Here is a 16,922-nt window from a genome sequence, read left to right on the forward strand (position 1 = left end):
TGAGCCTTATACTGTAAAAATATCCACTGTAGGAGAACCTCAGAGAGCCATGCAGGACATTTCAGACGTTTCACAAGGCACGAGTCCTGGCTAGCTTACTAAAGAAAATATTTCATCAATGTAAACATGTCAGACATATGACTGGACCCAAAATTAGAGCAAATATGTTAGACATGAAGCCATCTTGCAGAAACAGAATGACAGGCAGGTCACTTCAGATTCATTTCCAAAATCCAGGAAAAGCTGCTTTTCCTCAGAAGAAGGAAACCATGCTAAATTTCTGCTGTCTGGTTGTTTTAGGAACCAATGTGGATTTTTAGTGACTCTCGAATTTTATCTACTGTGACACATTAAAGCCGTCTACACTGAACAAAGCGTTTCCAATCTCTGATACCGTAACTTAGGAAAATGGTTGATAACACTATACTCACGCTGAAAAGGTGCCGCAACTTGATCCTGCACGTATCTTAAAGGGAAAGAACCTTCAGTGGACTGCTCTCCCGAAATCCCCTTCTGGGCTGGAAAGTACTTGGGCTTGAGCACATATTCCTGGGTCTGGCTATGGTGAATCATCACGCTCTGGGAGGAAAGGGGAGTCACTCTGGGAAGAAACAAAATAAAGAGAAGGAATTAAATAATGGACTTTTAAAAGTCAGCTAATAAGGAAAGGATAAGAAACGAGTTAAATGTAGAAAGGAGCATCAATTCCAAGCAAGGCTCTTTTTTTTCCCTTCAAATATTGTCACTGACCACTCATGACATACAAGGAGGTAAATGACGGCTTACCCTCAGAAGCGTCCTTCACAAAAAAGATCCTGCCTGTCTAGTTAAGAAGCGTAATGATAAATAGGTCATCACAGGTAACTTTTATCAGAGGATTCAGAGCACAATTGCCATAAGCCTTCACACAAAAACATGGCATTTATATTTAAGAAAAAGATGGTGCGTGACTGTGGTCCTAGCTACTCAGGAGGTTGAGATGGGATGATCACTTGAGCCCAGGAGTTTGAGACTGGAGTGAACTATGACTGCACCACTGCACTCCGGCCTGGACGACAAGAGTAAGACCCCATCTCTAAAAAGGGAAAAAAGACAAAGATGTTTACACAGACAGGTATATATTTAATAAGAGTGCAGCACTGGAAATGGGAAAGGGGAAAATAGGGAAGAAAGTACAGGAAGGGAATTATGCAAGAAATCCCCACCTTGATTAGTTAAGCAAAATCAATCATAAACAATTAAAGCCTGTATGATCCAGTGGACCTTCTAACTTTGCCTACCACTAAAGGTTAGCTGGTTAATCTCTTTAAGCCTCAGTTACCTAATCTGTACTGTAGAATCTCTGCGACCCCGAGCTGAGAAAAACAGTGATTGTAAAAATCTGAACAAATGCAAACTAAAAGAATAATAATTTTAATTCCCTTTTGAAATATAAATTACGATGCCGCTTTGGGAAACAATTTTTTATGCTGTGTCTCATAATGATATAAATCATACTATTTGAGTTAAATGTGTTATAATTATACTCTCATTATCTTTTTAATAGCACGAGTCAAGACTTCTGGGAACTTCTGAACATGATTACTATGTGCTCATCCTCCTGGTCCAACCCTTGTTTTCTGTGACAGTTCTCTTCTACTACATCTAATTCATATTTTAAAATAAGCCTCTGCCCAGATTCAGTTATTCCCTGAGGAAGAGGAATGAAAAATATAAAGAAGATATACCAACTAATTCCAGAATATGCAAAATTGCTACTGAAATGGTTAGGACAGTGCATTTTTGCAGCAAGCTGAGCCTTTAGAAAGGAACATGCTCTCTAATGCAATCTGACCCAAAACACTGACCCTAAGGAGGGACTGACTATCTGCACAAGGGGAAGAAATGATGCCATGGCAGTTAGTGCAAAAGGCAAATTGTCAAGCCACCCAAAACACTGTATGGTGATACAATGTCTCATATCAAAAGCAGCAAAAGAAACGTTAATAGTCTCACTCTATTGGATTCGTTCTCATTGGAGCTGGTGAATGAGCTATTCCATGGGACAAGGCATCCATGAGATAAAGGAATAGAAGAGGCTAGAATTAGGGTGCTTCCCTCTTAGTCAGTAATCTGGATCTACCCCCTTAAAATCCTGTCGTTTCAGGAAAGCCTGGAAAATCTATTTTGGGCCTGGATTTTCCCAGATGCGGTACCATGCAAGGGCACTCCCTTTGTCACCAGACTAATGACTAAATTACTAAAAGCCTGAGGTTTAACATTGCGAACACTTTTGTTTTGATGATGTAAGTGTTGTTTTGAACATTAAGTGTGTTTGGTTGGGATAGAGCAGCAAGTGAAACAGCTGGACACATCTGGTAGTGACTGATAAGAACCACAAGTCTCTTCTATCAGCCTCTTGGAAACAGGAATCCTCCGCATCTCGGAAGCAACGTGCCCTCTGGCCACGCTGCCACCCTGTCACCATGCTACTCTGACCCACTGAGAGATGTACAGGCTAGCTCCTATTCAGGAAAGGAAAACCCAGCTTTCCAGGAGACCTTGGGCTACTGCACCTAATTCGTGCCCCAACCACAGCCAGAAAGGTAAAAGTATGGGGTCCGCCTTCTACTTGAGGTTGTCTCTTGTCTCCCCTCTGAATCAAGGAAGCAGAGGACAAGAAATGAGCTGAAAGCATACATGTGGACGGGCCTTTTTTCCCTGAATGTAACAGAAAGGTAATAAACAAACGAGGTAAAACCAAGCTGTACTAGGTCTAGAACTTAAGTAACAGCCCTCAGCCATCACTAACTTAAGGAAATCAGTAGTTAAGTGCCACTACTGTCTACATATTCCTCAAGTTACAAACACACTGCAAATATGGAGCTACACACAGCTGCCCCCACTCCCTTACCTTCTCCTTCTTCCCCCCATGACAGGGGTGTGTGCACAGGTACCCCACAGGCTAATGCCCCTCTGCCCCACAGCCCCACAGAGACAGAAGCAAGGCCATGGACAGGACCCCTGCTGAGGCAAGTAGAGGAAACTGTCCCATTACTCATCCTACAAGCATTATGTGAAATCATCACTCTACGCTCTCTTCTTCACCTTCTCCTTCATGGTTGGTGTCCACTTTTTTTCTCTAATTTCATTATTCACAGTTATTTCCACTTCAGACCACCTTGCAGTCTTACAAATATATATTCTCTTTACTTCTTCCTTTCCTTCTCTGTTACCCTGAGTATTTCAGAGAAAAGTCTCTCTCCACTTAAACTGGGATTTCCTCCTCCCTTCCCTCTTCTCCAGAAAAAGAAAAGCTTTACTATCACCGGTGAACATCAAATTAGTTATAGCAATGTAACCGTAATTTTTTTAAATGGGGGACTAAATTTAAAAGAGAAAATTATATTACAAACTGCAGAGATTCTGGTTCAAACTGGTTGGCAGGGGCACCCATATATTTCCCCTTCCTCCAAAGACATCCTTAAAGTTTCAGGTAAGAAATTAAAAAGATATAAATCCAGGGTTGATATCTAGCTATTATGCAATAGTACAGCCACATTAGTGGTTTAAAATATTTAAATACTCTGTACTGATGAAGCGCTACTATCCCAATGCCCTAAGAGCCCCTCCCACTGATGGATCTCCCTGTCCCATCCACTGGGCCCCCTAAGACATCTCCTCAATCCTATAAATAAAGAGTTAACCTTTGACAGAGCTGGAGAACTCAGGGTCTCTGCTCCAGCATCCCTTCTGATTGATCCAGACCTGTTCTACACAGGTTAATAAATACGTTTCATATCATCCATTAATAAACACACAAGAGACATTTCAACAAATCTGTAAGAGATTCAACATGCACCAAGAAACACTGGCTGTTGTAACAGGGTGGAGCAAGCCATGGTCTTAAAAAATATTTTTCTAACTTCTTTCACCTCAACCCACAGTAAAAAGTACATTTTACAAGGAGATCCAATCCATATCTACATATACGTCTGTGTTTTGGCATAACTAAAACAAATTTTACAAAACAGTGTTTATCCTTACGATGTGCAGGGCACCCTGATATGTTCTCTTCTAAGCTATTCTTTTCATATAATCTTGAGTCACTACATGTATTTCATGACTTCATGAGTTCCCTAATAGGTTACAACCCGGTAGTTCAAGGGCACTGGTCAGGAGTCACTGTGAAAGAGTACAGACACAGAGGAAGCAGTCATCGCAGGGGACCACAGAAAGGTTAGGAATACTTAAGCCAAGTAAAGGGTGAAAATGAGATGTAGGGCTGAACAGTGTTATCTCAATTGAAAGCCTATATATGAAGACAATTGTTTTCCCCAACTCAAGCAAGGGAGGAGAAGTCAATGCCTGACTTCAAAGCTTCAAAGGACAGGCTGACTTTAGTTGGTGGCTGATGACTTTAAGTTGAAGCCAGTGCTCATTTACCATTCCCAAAATCCTAGGGCTCTTGAGAATTATGCTCAGATCATGCCACTGCACTCCAGCCTGGGCAACAGAGTGAGACTCTGTCTCAAAAAAAAAAAAAAAAAAAAAAAAAAGACTTTCTACCAGCAAAAAGATCACATATGATTTGAAGGCTCAGAGGATCACGAGCATTTTCGAGCAATAAGATATTTTTAAATTTTAATTTAAAAATTAATTTCAATTTTAAACAATTAATGTACTTTTTTTAGACATAATGCTATTATATACTTAACGGACTAAGGTATAGTGTAAACATAACTTTTACATGTACTTGGAAACCAAAATATTCATGTGACTTGCTTTATTGGGATACCCACTTTCTTGGTCTGGATGTGAACCCTCAGTATTTCCCAGTGTGCCTATAATGACTTTGGGAAGAAGGCTGGGGGACGGGGGGGTGAAGTAAATAAGCTAAGTCTTCATTTACTAGAGCAAGACATTTTAGACAACATCTAAAGTGAATAAATGGAGACGGGGCCATATGGAGATAACTATAAGAACTAATAGGACTTGAGGATCAAATGAGCAAAGGGGTGGGGACAGCCAGGAAAGGAGTCCAGCAACTTGCAGGTTTCAAGCCCACTGGAAGGATATTTTTGGTTCAAAGCCGAGGGGAAAAGTAAGTGCGATGAGGTGTGCCGAGCCACGTCTGTCAGAAGAAAGGGCCACTCTATGAGAGGGCAAGAATGATTATGCCAGTTTAGAAAGAGAAATGTGGGGTGGATCTCTAAGGAGAAGTTAGGAAAAGCCTCTGAGTTTAGGATAGTGACATTCTAGGAGAGGCCAACATCTTCAAATGCAAAAATGGTGCAGGAAAAACAACAGGGAGCCACACGGTCCTGGAGGACACTCACACTTAATGGTAGGGACATAAAGAGAATATAGGAGGACAAAAAAGTCAGAAGAGGAGAAAAACAAGAATCAAGTCAGTTCAAAAATGGTAAGTGGAAGAAAGTTTCTAGGAGGAAGCGGGAGAGGATCACCTGCAAATTGCTGCAGAAAACCAAAGGAATAAGAAATCCGGAAAGGCCGCTGGGTTTGGTGGAAGGTCACTAATCTAAACGAACAAGGGCCAGAGAAATCAACAGTGTGGTGTTAGGAATGGTAGGAGCCAAAATATGACTGCATATTATGTGATGGGAAGATACTAGTGACACACAGAAAAGAAAGAACAAGAGAAACAGGCCAGAGGCTGGGGTCTGGCTCACCATCTGAAGACCTGAATCTGCGGAAACCTCTGTATCTTTGTAAGCAAAGGGAAACAATCGCATAAAACTGCTTTCTTTAAAAGAAAGAATTAGTCACATACTGTTTACACTGCTGCCTTCCTAGTGGCAAGTTTTGGCGCACAGACGGACTAAACTTTTCCATATTTCTACTAAATCCATTATTTGACCTGCGGAGAGGGTGGGAGGATCTGGCAGAACACAAGGCCCTTTCCAGTTAAGAAAAGGGCTTTGGACCTCACAGAAAGGAACCCCCAATAGCACAAAAAGTTTCCCACAGAAGTCAAGTCCAACACAATCTAACCCGTTTCCCTGTGTTGAGGGTCCTTAGTTTTATAACAGGAGTAAGGAAAAGCAGAAGAGGAAACAGGGATGCAGGAGGAAGGTGCAGTGGTCAACTTCAGGCTGCCAGGGTCAGTTCTTCTCCACAAAATTCAAGTGATCAATTGTACCCCGCCTGCCTGCAAGTTGTTGAGAAGGACGGGTGAATGCTATTCCAAAAGCAGGATAGGCATTCAAGTAAATTAAAGTGTCAGCTATGATTTGATGCAGAAACCCTCTTCCCCTTGGAGAGTACTCAAGGGCAATATGCACATAGGGAATGGCAAAGAATATGCAAACCATCAGGAAGATGCTACATGGCAGCGTAACATACAAACACACACACACACACATAAAGGCAGATGAGGATTTACGGTCCATGACCCCATCCATATGGAATTACCTATCAGACGAAAACAGAATTAGGAGGTAACACGCTGCTGATGAAGAGACTAAAGGGAAGCACATACAGACAATGCAAACAGCATACAGACTATGCATACAGACAGTGCATACGGCGTACAGGTTATGCATACAGACAATGCATACAGCATACAGACTATATATACAACACAGAGACTGTGCATACAGACAGTGCATACAGTCTACAGACTATGCATACAGATTGTGTGTACAACATAGACATTGTGCATATAGAGAGTGCATACAGCATAAAGACTGCATACAAACAGTGCATACAGCATACAGATTATGCATACAGACTATGCACACAGACTATAAAATATAGAGACTGTGCATACAGACAGTGCATACAGCATACAGACTATGCATAGAGACAGTGAATACAGCACACAGACTGTGCATACACAGTGCACACACCATACAGACAGTACATACAGACAGAGCATTATAGATTGTGCAGACAGTGAGCGCATACAGCATACAGACTGCATACAGACAGTGCATACAGCTTACAGACAGTGCCTACAGCATATAGACTGTGCATTCAGCATACAGACTGTGCATACAGAGAGTATATACAGACAGTGCATACAAACAACATATACAGACTGCTAGTAAAGAATATGGGAAAACCAGAGTATGCCAGAAAAACACAGTAAAAGTAAAATGAAACAAGCAAACCACAAAGTCATGAAAATGGGAGAAATGAAAATATAAGAGAAAGACCAATAAAAATTATCTTAGACTAAATGAGATGAAAGAGAAAAGAGGGACTGAGAAATTAAAATGAAAGAAGGTAGATATTTGAGGGGAAAAAATACAGAAAATAAGTGAATTTTAGTAATGGTCATTAATAAACATGATCAACACATCAGCTAATTCCAAATCTTCCCTTACCAGTGGTTCTTAACCAGGGGCTGTATTTGCTTCTTAGGGACACCTGGCAATGTCTGGAGACATTTTTAAGTGTCAAGACTTGGAGATGGCAGACTGGCATCTAGTGGGGAAAAGCCAGGGATGTCAATAAATATCCTATAATGCACAGGACAGCCCCGCACCCCAACAAAAAAAAGTATCTGGCCCAAGATGTCAATAGTTCCACGGTTAAAAAATAGTCCTCTTGGCGGGGGTTGGTGGCTCAAGCCTGTAATCCCAGCACTTTAGGAGGCCGAGATGGGCGGATCACGAGGTCAGGAGGTCGAGACCATCCTGGCTAACACAGTGAAACCCCGTCTCGACCAAAAAATACAAAAAACTAGCCGGGCGAGGTGGAGGGCGCCTGTAGTCCCAGCTACTCGGGAGGCTGAGGCAGGAGAATGGCGTAAACCCGGGAGGCGGAGCTTACAGTGAGCTGAGTTCCGGCCACTGCACTCCAGCCTAGGCGACAGAGCAAGACTCCGTCTCAAAAAAAAAAAAAAAAAAAAAGTGCTCTTAACGTGGGCTATTATCACCAAACTATTATAACAGATATGAGTGAAGAGCCAATGGCAGACAGGTTTATAAAGATGATGGGGCCAGGCACACAGAAATTTCGACCCTTGAGAAGGAGGAGATCGAAACTGCACAAGCTCTTAATGTGTCCTCTGGATGCCCCATTAGGCCAGAGAGGTGGCCCCATACCCAAGTTGCCTGGATGTAAGACATATCCTCTTCTCTTCTATGTTTAATTATGAAAGCTACATGCTAAAAAAGCAGATATCCTATCTGCAAAAGATGAGGTAACTGTATTCAAAAATTCTGAAAAGCACAGTACAGCAAAATCATCAAAACCTTGAACTGAGTAAGTTATTTAACAAGCAACCATTGAAAGAAATACCGTTAATAACTAAAGTCCTGAGTTCCTCAAAAAATGAGCTGCTACATTTGGTTACTCAGGACAGCTTACCTAAAACCAAATTAAAAAGAAATTGCAGCCATCTCCTGTTTATCTAAACTAAAAAAGGCCAGAGAAAACCTAACTAATACAATCCAAAAAAAAAAATTCAAAATATAAACAGTCTAATCATTAAGGTTCCTAGCCTATTGGGAAAATGCCAATCACGAGATTTTTTTAACTGAATTCTAAGAACCAAATCTGAGCTCTACCACTTATCATGGGAAGGAAGGGAAGAATTACCTCAACTTCCTCATAGTGATATAAGAGTAATGACATTGCCTCACAAAGTTAATGCAAAAACAATGAGGAAGGGTGATTTTTTTTATGATGGGTGAAAATACCTAGCACAATATCTGATATTCGATTCTTTCACTCCTCTTCCAATAAGGACCAAACAGAAACAATTTCATCCCTCTGATAATATTAGATTTCTACTGAAAGACTGCCTAAGTGTACAATTAAGAAAAAAGCAAAGCTTACTTTTTAAAGTTTCATTAAATATAAGCTTCACTTAAAAAATTCTTTTGAAGTTATTTGTAAACAATGAGCTCAGAATATGCAAAGTCCCATTCAGCAGTCTTAGGGTCAGCTGTTCACACTCTTAATAGCTAATGAGTTTGTAAGAGTCAAGGAACCTAGCACTACAACCGCTGTGAAAAATCAGTTTTGCAGCTCTTCGAAAAGCTATTAAGCACAGAATTACCATATAATTTGACAATTCTCCTAAGCACTGAAAGCAGGGTCTCAAACATACTTATGTTCCACTGTTCACTGCAGCGTTATTCATAACAGCCAAAAGGCAGAATCTACAACCCAAATGTCCTGGAACAAAGGAACAAACAAAATGTGGTTTGTCCATGCAATGGAATATTATCTAATCCTAAAAAGAACTGCAACTCTAACACATGCTACAACACAGATGAACCTTGAAAACATCATGCAAAGTGAAATAAGACAGAGATAAAAGGACAAATGCTGTATGATTCCACTTCTATGAGGTCCCTAAAATAGGCAAATTTATAGACAGAAAATAGAGCAGAGGTTATCACCAGGGGTTAGCGGGAGAGAGAGAATGACTGTTTAATAGGTAGAGTTTCTCTTCTGGGGGGATGAAAAGTTCTGGAAACAGAAAGTAGTGATGGTTGCACAGCACGGTGCATGTACTCCCAGGAACTGCACAGTGAAAATGGTTAAGATGGCAAGTTTTATGTTACATATACTTTACAAAAACTTTTTTAAAACTATATTAAAAAGGCAATTATACCCTAGATTCCTTTAAAAAAAAAATGTCAGGTATCACAGTGAATGAGGGAAAAAGCAGCTGGGTTTCTTGCCCCTCCTGCCCCATCCTTCATATTTCTGGATGACACAGTGTCAAGCCTTGTTCATCTCAGCCAATTTCAAATATGTCTTTATCCCCTTTTAGGCAACCATTTGAGATGCCAATTCTGGAGTAGCAGAGGTATATACTTCTATCCCATATGTTATCAACTTCACTTTTACTCCTCCTGCACTCTCGCACTCTTCACTTAGCTGTTCCCATGAACCACAGCATGAGATGTCAGCCTCTGTAGCTGTTAACATGTTATGCTCTCCAGTGATGCTCCTCTTACCGCATTGTAAGGAATTAACATCTAGTTTGCCAGATGTCAGACATAACCTTTATCCACTTTCCTGGGAGGACTTCCTTGCCTAACTTCACTCACTCCCCAGATTCTTCTCCCACTGCATTGCTGTAGCAGTTGATTTACATGTTTTATTCAACTCTCCACCTCGCACTCTAATGGAAGCAAGAAGAGACGGTCATGGATTTTGGTTTCGGATGCTAATTTTATATATTCCCCCTCGTGACCTTTAAGCCTAGAAGAATTGAAAAGGTAGTGGGAAGATGTCAGAGAAGTTCTTCTTTCACAATTTTCCCTCTTACTAGCCAGCACCTTCCTGACACTAAAGCACTATGAGAGGCACCCACAGAGTCAAGGATAAATCCAATGGGTAGGAGGACCCAAGCACCCACTTCTCCAGGACAGGGCATCCACGTAGCACACGGTGCTCAACACAGGGGACGAATAAACTGTACCACACAGGATCTGGGAAACTCAAATCATCCATCAGCCCATGCTGCTGAATCTCTGACAGCCCCAACTCAAATGTTACCAAATTCCTCTAAGTCTCAGTCTCTTCACTTTTGAAGTATAGGACTCTATGAGATAGCTCCATAGTCCTCTAGCTTTCAGAGTTCAACCAGCACATCAAGAACTGTAGCTCCAAAACTGTTCTCCAGTCACACCAAAAAAAATTTCATATGGGAAAAATTTTTTAATGTAATATACATGTAGATATCTGTTCAAATTAGGAAGAGAATCTCTCAGGGTTTTATTTTCCCACATTCAAGCTAAATAACATTAAATAAAAAGGGAAAATTCTTTCAATTTTTAAGGTGAATGCAATAAACTCTGTTTTTCTCAAATGGCCTTGTTTTTTTTCTATTACAATTGCTGCTAAACTAGGTCACCTAAGTAATAAATATTGAAAGCATTTAACCAAATTCAAACATCTGTTCCAATCCCCTTTTAGGGCTTGATCCAGCTGAAACAAAATATCTACTGCCCTACAGGACCTGCAAGATCCTCTAACACTGCCGAAAATGTTGGAGGGTTTTTTTTCCCCTAAAGCCAATATATCTGGAGAAAAAAAAATATGGCTCATTTCAATATGTCTGGAGCACGAGTACAAAATTATATGACAAGTTGCAAAATCGGAACAAGTAAATCTTCTTATACTAGGACAATAGGACTCACAGTCAAACTTCAGTTGGGTATATACCCAATTTAAGCCCCAACTTGGTAGGTCTGTTCAGAGAAAATGGTGAAGGTAGTGCCTCTACGGTTTCCATATATACTAAGAGAGCCTTGCCCTGAGGCTAGTTGCCCTACTTTGCATTGGAATTTCTAAGCAAATAATTCAAGTCTGACTTTCGGAAAAAATGTATTGACTTTATAAAATAAAGTTCATTTGTCAGCCAGGCACGGTGGCTCACACCTGTAATCTCAGCACTTTGGGAGGCCAAGGTGGGTGGATCACCTGAGGTCAGGAGTTCAAGACCAGCCTCACCAACATGGTGAAACCCCGTCTCTACTTAAAAAAAAAAAAAAAAAAAAAAATACAAAATTAGCTGGGCGTAGTGGCACATGCCTGTAGTCCAAGCTGCTCGGGATGCTGAGGCAGGGGAATCACTAGAACTCAAGAGGCAGAAGTTGCAGTGAGCCGAGATCACACCACTGCACTCAGCCTCGACAACAGAGTGAGACTCTGTCTCAGAAAAAAAGTCATTTGTATATAAAAAGACACCATAAAGTTAATAGTTAAATAATACATTTGAAAAATATCTGCAATGCACACGAAAAATTAAGGCATAAGATACAGAAGTTTCCCACAAAGTGATAACAAGACAAATTGGTGACTCAATGCAAATAAAACAAAATCCAATAGGAAGGAAAATGGACAAAGGACATGAATAAGCAATTTACTAAATAAATCTAAATGACCATGATATATGAAACAATGCCCACCCGCACCACTACTGAGGAAAAGGCAAACATAATGAGATTACAGGTGCACTCACCTTGCTAATTAATTAGCAAACTATTTTTCTTAAAAGAACTATTGCTGATAGGGATATAAAGTGGGGGGAGAAGTATACTCTGGAATCCCTAATAGAAACAGGAATTGTAACAGACTTTGGAAACCAATCTATAAAAAGTTATATTAAAAACTGATGTACTCATTGACCTACTAATCACATTATTTAAGAAATAACAGTCTAGTATGTAAGGATACATATTTAACATGGTTATTGAATGACTGTTTATAACAGCAAAGAGAAAAATTAACAGAAACTAAATGTTCATTAACAGAAGATTCACTCAATAAATCAGCATATTTACAAAATGGAGTGCTATATAACCATTAAAAATCAATCCTGTCAATGTTAGGGAGGCACTTCTATACTGTATTTTAAGTGAGAAAATCAAGGTGTAGAAACATTAGTATACTATATCCTTATTATTTATTAAGCAATAAAAAAGTTAAAGATAATTATACAGACAAAAGAAAAACACAGGTTATCCACCACATTATTAATACTAGCTATTTGTGAAGGAGAGTGGTACCATTATAAAGTGGGAAAAGCTAAAAAACAAAATAAAATTGAATTTTAACGATGTCTATGATGTTTTTTAAAAATATGGTATTCCAATGGTGTAAAATGGTATGTGTATTTCATAGGTACATGCATAAACAGATGATCAGAAACAAAATACTTCCAATGATCCCACTTGATTGTCACTTCAGTGGTCTTCAAACTAGGCGCCATACCCAAAGAGTACAAATTACAATGCTGGGATACAAAAGAAAAATACTAGAACTTTACATATCGACTTTTACTTTATCTGTAGTTACGTTATTTCATCCACTTGAACTATTTTTAGGATGCTTTATAGTATTAATAATATATTGCCTTAAAAGATGCATATATAAAGTAATATTGAAACATTTTTGCTGATAAGCATATGCAATTTAAAAGTTTAGAGACCATGGTGGATACATTTAAGCAGAGTAATTTTTAACATCAATACTCCTTCAAGAAAGTTTTGATTACAGAATCTAGAGGCAAATATGCTTCTATAGAATCTGTAGGCATATATGATTCTATAGAAACAATGACTAGAGCCACCATTTCAACTACGATTGGGTTTATCAGTATCTTCCTCTCCCTTCCATCCCCACTCCTACCCTATCAGAGTCACCACGTTATCAGAGCAGGACTTCTCAGACAGAAAACCACCACCACCACCACCACCGCCACCTGCTATCACTTTCTCTTTTTTTTAGTTTAGCTTTGTTTTAAAGAGATGAGGGTCTCCCTACATTGCCTAGGTTGGCCTCGAACTCCTGGCCTCAAGTGATCCTCCTGCCTCAGCCTTCTGAGTAGCTAGAACTAAAATCATGCACCACTGTGCTCAGCTACTTTCTATCACTCTCACGTGTGATCTACCTACACCCATCACCACCGATTTCTTTCCATTCTCTTACAATTGGATTTTCACATCATCTGCTAAATTATTCTCCCAAATAATCCTGTGAGAATGACTCTAAGAATGAACTAACATACGCTTTAAAAACTCTGAAAACTACAAAGCACCATAAAATTGCCACCAATGATCCTGTTGTCATTCTTGTCAGGATAATCGGTTGACAGAACTCACAATTCTTGAGATCCCAACAGTATTTGTTGCAAAACTCTTAGATTTCTGCACATATTACATCTATGTTTGTAATAAACCCCACACCACTCTATTATATTGAGTTCCCATCTGGTGTCCTTCTCCTTAAGCCTAAAGAAATTCCTTCAGAAAGTCTTGCTGTAGAGATGTGCTACAACAAATTATCTCCATTTTCATTTTTATGAAAATATCTTATTTCACCTTCATTTTTGGAGGATTTTTCTTTGGATACAGAATTCTGAGTATAGATAGTTTATTTCTTAGCACTTTAAAAATGTCATTCCACCATTTTATGACCTGCTTTGTACCTCATGAGAAGTGATCATTTGTACTATTGTTCCAGTCTATGTAATATGTCTTATGACTCTGGCTGCTCTCAAGATTTTCCTTTATCTTTGGTCTTCAGTTGTTTTATTATGCAGTGCCCAGGTGTGGTTTCCTTTTCATTAATCTTGCCTGGGGTTTACTGAGCTTCTTTGATCTCTAAATTTATATTTTTCACCTACTCTGCAAGACTGTCTAATACTATCTCTTTAAACATTTTTCATATTACATTTGCTCTCTTCTTGCCTTCTGAGACTACAATTACACATATGTTAAATTATATGACATTACTCCAACAGCACTCAGATTTTATTCATTTTTCTTTAATAATGTTTCTCTTTCTTTTCTAAATAATTAATATTGATCTACCTTCAAGGCCACTTACCCTTTCAAACTTCCACGTGTTTTTTGATGTTTTCTGTTTTTCTACTAAAAATTCCCCCATCTTTTGTTTCAGTAAGATCATATTTTAAGTCCTTGGGCATATTTATATATATGCTTTTAAAGTCTTGTGCACTAATTCCAACATCTTCAGTCATCTTAGGGTTGTTTTCTACTGACTGTTTTATCTCTTGACTATGAGTCAAATTTCCTTTTCTTCTCGTGATTATTAGGTACAGAATATCATGAATATTATGTTGTGGAGACTCTCTATCTACTCTAAATAATGTTGATTATTTTGTTGCCCAGGAAGTTACTTGGCTAGATTCAAACTCCAAATTCTCTTTCCTCTACAGTGTGCAGCAGCTGGAACTGCTCAGTTCTTTCAGCTTTCCAGCTGTTGCTTTTCACTAGGAATGTTGGAGTCACCCCAGGATCAGCCAAGAAATTTGGGTAGAGTTTATATAGATGTTTGGGGGTCCCTTATTTCTTTAGTTAACTCCTCTCCAATTTCAGTCTGCTTTTTATTGCTCTCAAATGCCTTCAAATAGTTCACTTTATATTTTGTTCAGAGTTTATAATTTTTATCTGTAGTGCCATTAGTCTGATAAGAAAAATTTGCCCCATCTATATCCTAAAAACACATTTCCTTTATTCAAGATCACTATTGTTATACACTGATATATATTTTCTTGCTTTAAAAAAAGCACAGAATAAAACCATTCTTTGTTAATTTTAAAGACTACAAAAGGGGCAGTAAAGTTCTTAGCTTTTGGTTTCACAGCAACAGTTCACTTACACTAGAAAAACTATATAGCATACAAATTTGAAAATAATTCCACCTCATTATGCATATTTACATTTGGTAATGGAGTTATTTTTAAAGTGAGGAGAAATATGTTATCATTAGAGGAATGGGTAAATGCAACTTGTTTTCATTTGGAAGATGGCATTACCTTGCACATTAGCTCAGAAAGCCACTGGGTTTATAACCATGTGCAGTGCAACTCATGAAAGCAGTCTGTTTGCCAAGGCCAAGGGGATTCACCACATCTCTGGCAACTGGGGAATCTGTAACCTCTAACACACCGAATAATAAAATAGCATTATTATGTGGTACTCACAGAGTACTGTAAGCCAATTACAGTAAATGACTTCAGGTAATTCCCCAGACCTTATCTGTAACTCATGTGATAATGGTCTAGTACTTCTTGAAGGAAGCAGTTGTAACTTCACTGATGAAAAGCAGTGTTCAGACAGCTAAAAGGGACTTAAGAAATCACCTAGTCCAATCTCCTCATTCTACAGGTGAGGAAACTGAATGCCAAAGAAATTAATAACTTATGCAACATCAAAAAATTAAGTAAATGTCAACAATGGCAGAAACAAGTCTAGAGACAACTGCTTCTTCCAATATCTTACATTAGGTCTCCTAGATACAACAAAACAATTAAAATTTTAAAAAAAGACAGTATCAGAGACAAAAGTCTTAAGGGAAGAAGGAAACTGAAACGGAAATCCCTAAATTGTGACTCTCTCACAGCTTGGCATGATCGGGCTCATTTAACCTTCTTATGTCATTGAAGAAGAGACACGAAATTAATTTATTCCAAACAAATTGTTTTGCAGAACTATTAATTAAAAAATTATAGTCTACAAACACGAAAAACTCTAAAAGCTTTACTGAAAGTTACATATCATTAACTTACATTACTAATCCACTACCTTGTATTGCCAGAACCCATTTATCCTGTTAAAATCTCTTTTTACATCTTTAAGTTTCACATTAAATTACTTATGTAGGACCCAGGAGATGCTAAGTTCTAAGTCCCACTTCGTTGAAATGTTAAAAAGAAAATAAAAGGAACTAGTTATGTCCACATTTCTAAAATATATTGCTATCATGAGATTTCTTAGGAATGCCAAGGCAAGTTCTGAGATGATGATGATGATGATAATCACATCATCATTACTGTATATGACCATAATAGTTCTCAGCGGAATTCAATTAGCTGGCTTCTGATAACTGTAGCTTCACAATTATGATTTCTCTTTGTAAGAAATCATTGTATTTTTAAACCAAAGAAATAAGAGCAATTTCTCTTTATATATACACACATATATGTATATACACATGTGTGTACATATATACATATGTTATATTCATTGCCTAGGGTCTTAAGAATGAAATCAAGAGAAGAATTTGGAAACATTTACACTGGCAAATGCAGAGCCCATGAAGGTAAAACATTAAAAATGTTTTGAGCAGGCGTATCCTAGCTGCCAAAAAAGAAAAAAAAAAACTGCCAAGAGAATGTTTCAAAATCCTTGAATTGTTCCAACTGTGTAATTTTTTTTCAACTGTTTCCCACCAGGCAGTAAATAAAATCCCATTAGAATCCTTGAACAACAGGCTATCTCACTGAATAGGAGGGAGAGCAGGGAGAAAACAATATGGAGGGGAAAGAGGGGCAAGCCAAAAACGTTTGCATTTAACCATCTTAACTGCCGTAAATCAAATATTTTATTTTACTCACTTATTTCCCTTTGAAAACACATGTAAGTGAAACAAAAGCTTGATTCAAATATACCAGGGACTGCTTAGAATGTTGTGAACAAAAT

General features: G+C 38.6%; 1 protein-coding gene across 20 annotated transcripts in view; it reads right to left on the reverse strand.

Moving 5' to 3' along the window:
- The window catches only part of LTBP1 (latent transforming growth factor beta binding protein 1), a 445,556-nt gene that overhangs the window by 282,558 nt on the left and 146,076 nt on the right, over window positions 1-16,922 (reverse strand). For all 20 annotated transcript variants that reach the window (XM_077959737.1, XM_077959738.1, XM_077959736.1 and 17 more), the window contains one exon: window positions 432-601. In XM_077959737.1, the coding sequence (XP_077815863.1) occupies window positions 432-601 (170 nt within the window). The remainder of the gene's footprint in view (window positions 1-431; window positions 602-16,922) is intronic.

This window comes from Macaca mulatta, chromosome 13, assembly GCF_049350105.2.
Source record: "Macaca mulatta isolate MMU2019108-1 chromosome 13, T2T-MMU8v2.0, whole genome shotgun sequence".
Lineage (NCBI taxonomy): Eukaryota > Metazoa > Chordata > Mammalia > Primates > Cercopithecidae > Macaca > Macaca mulatta.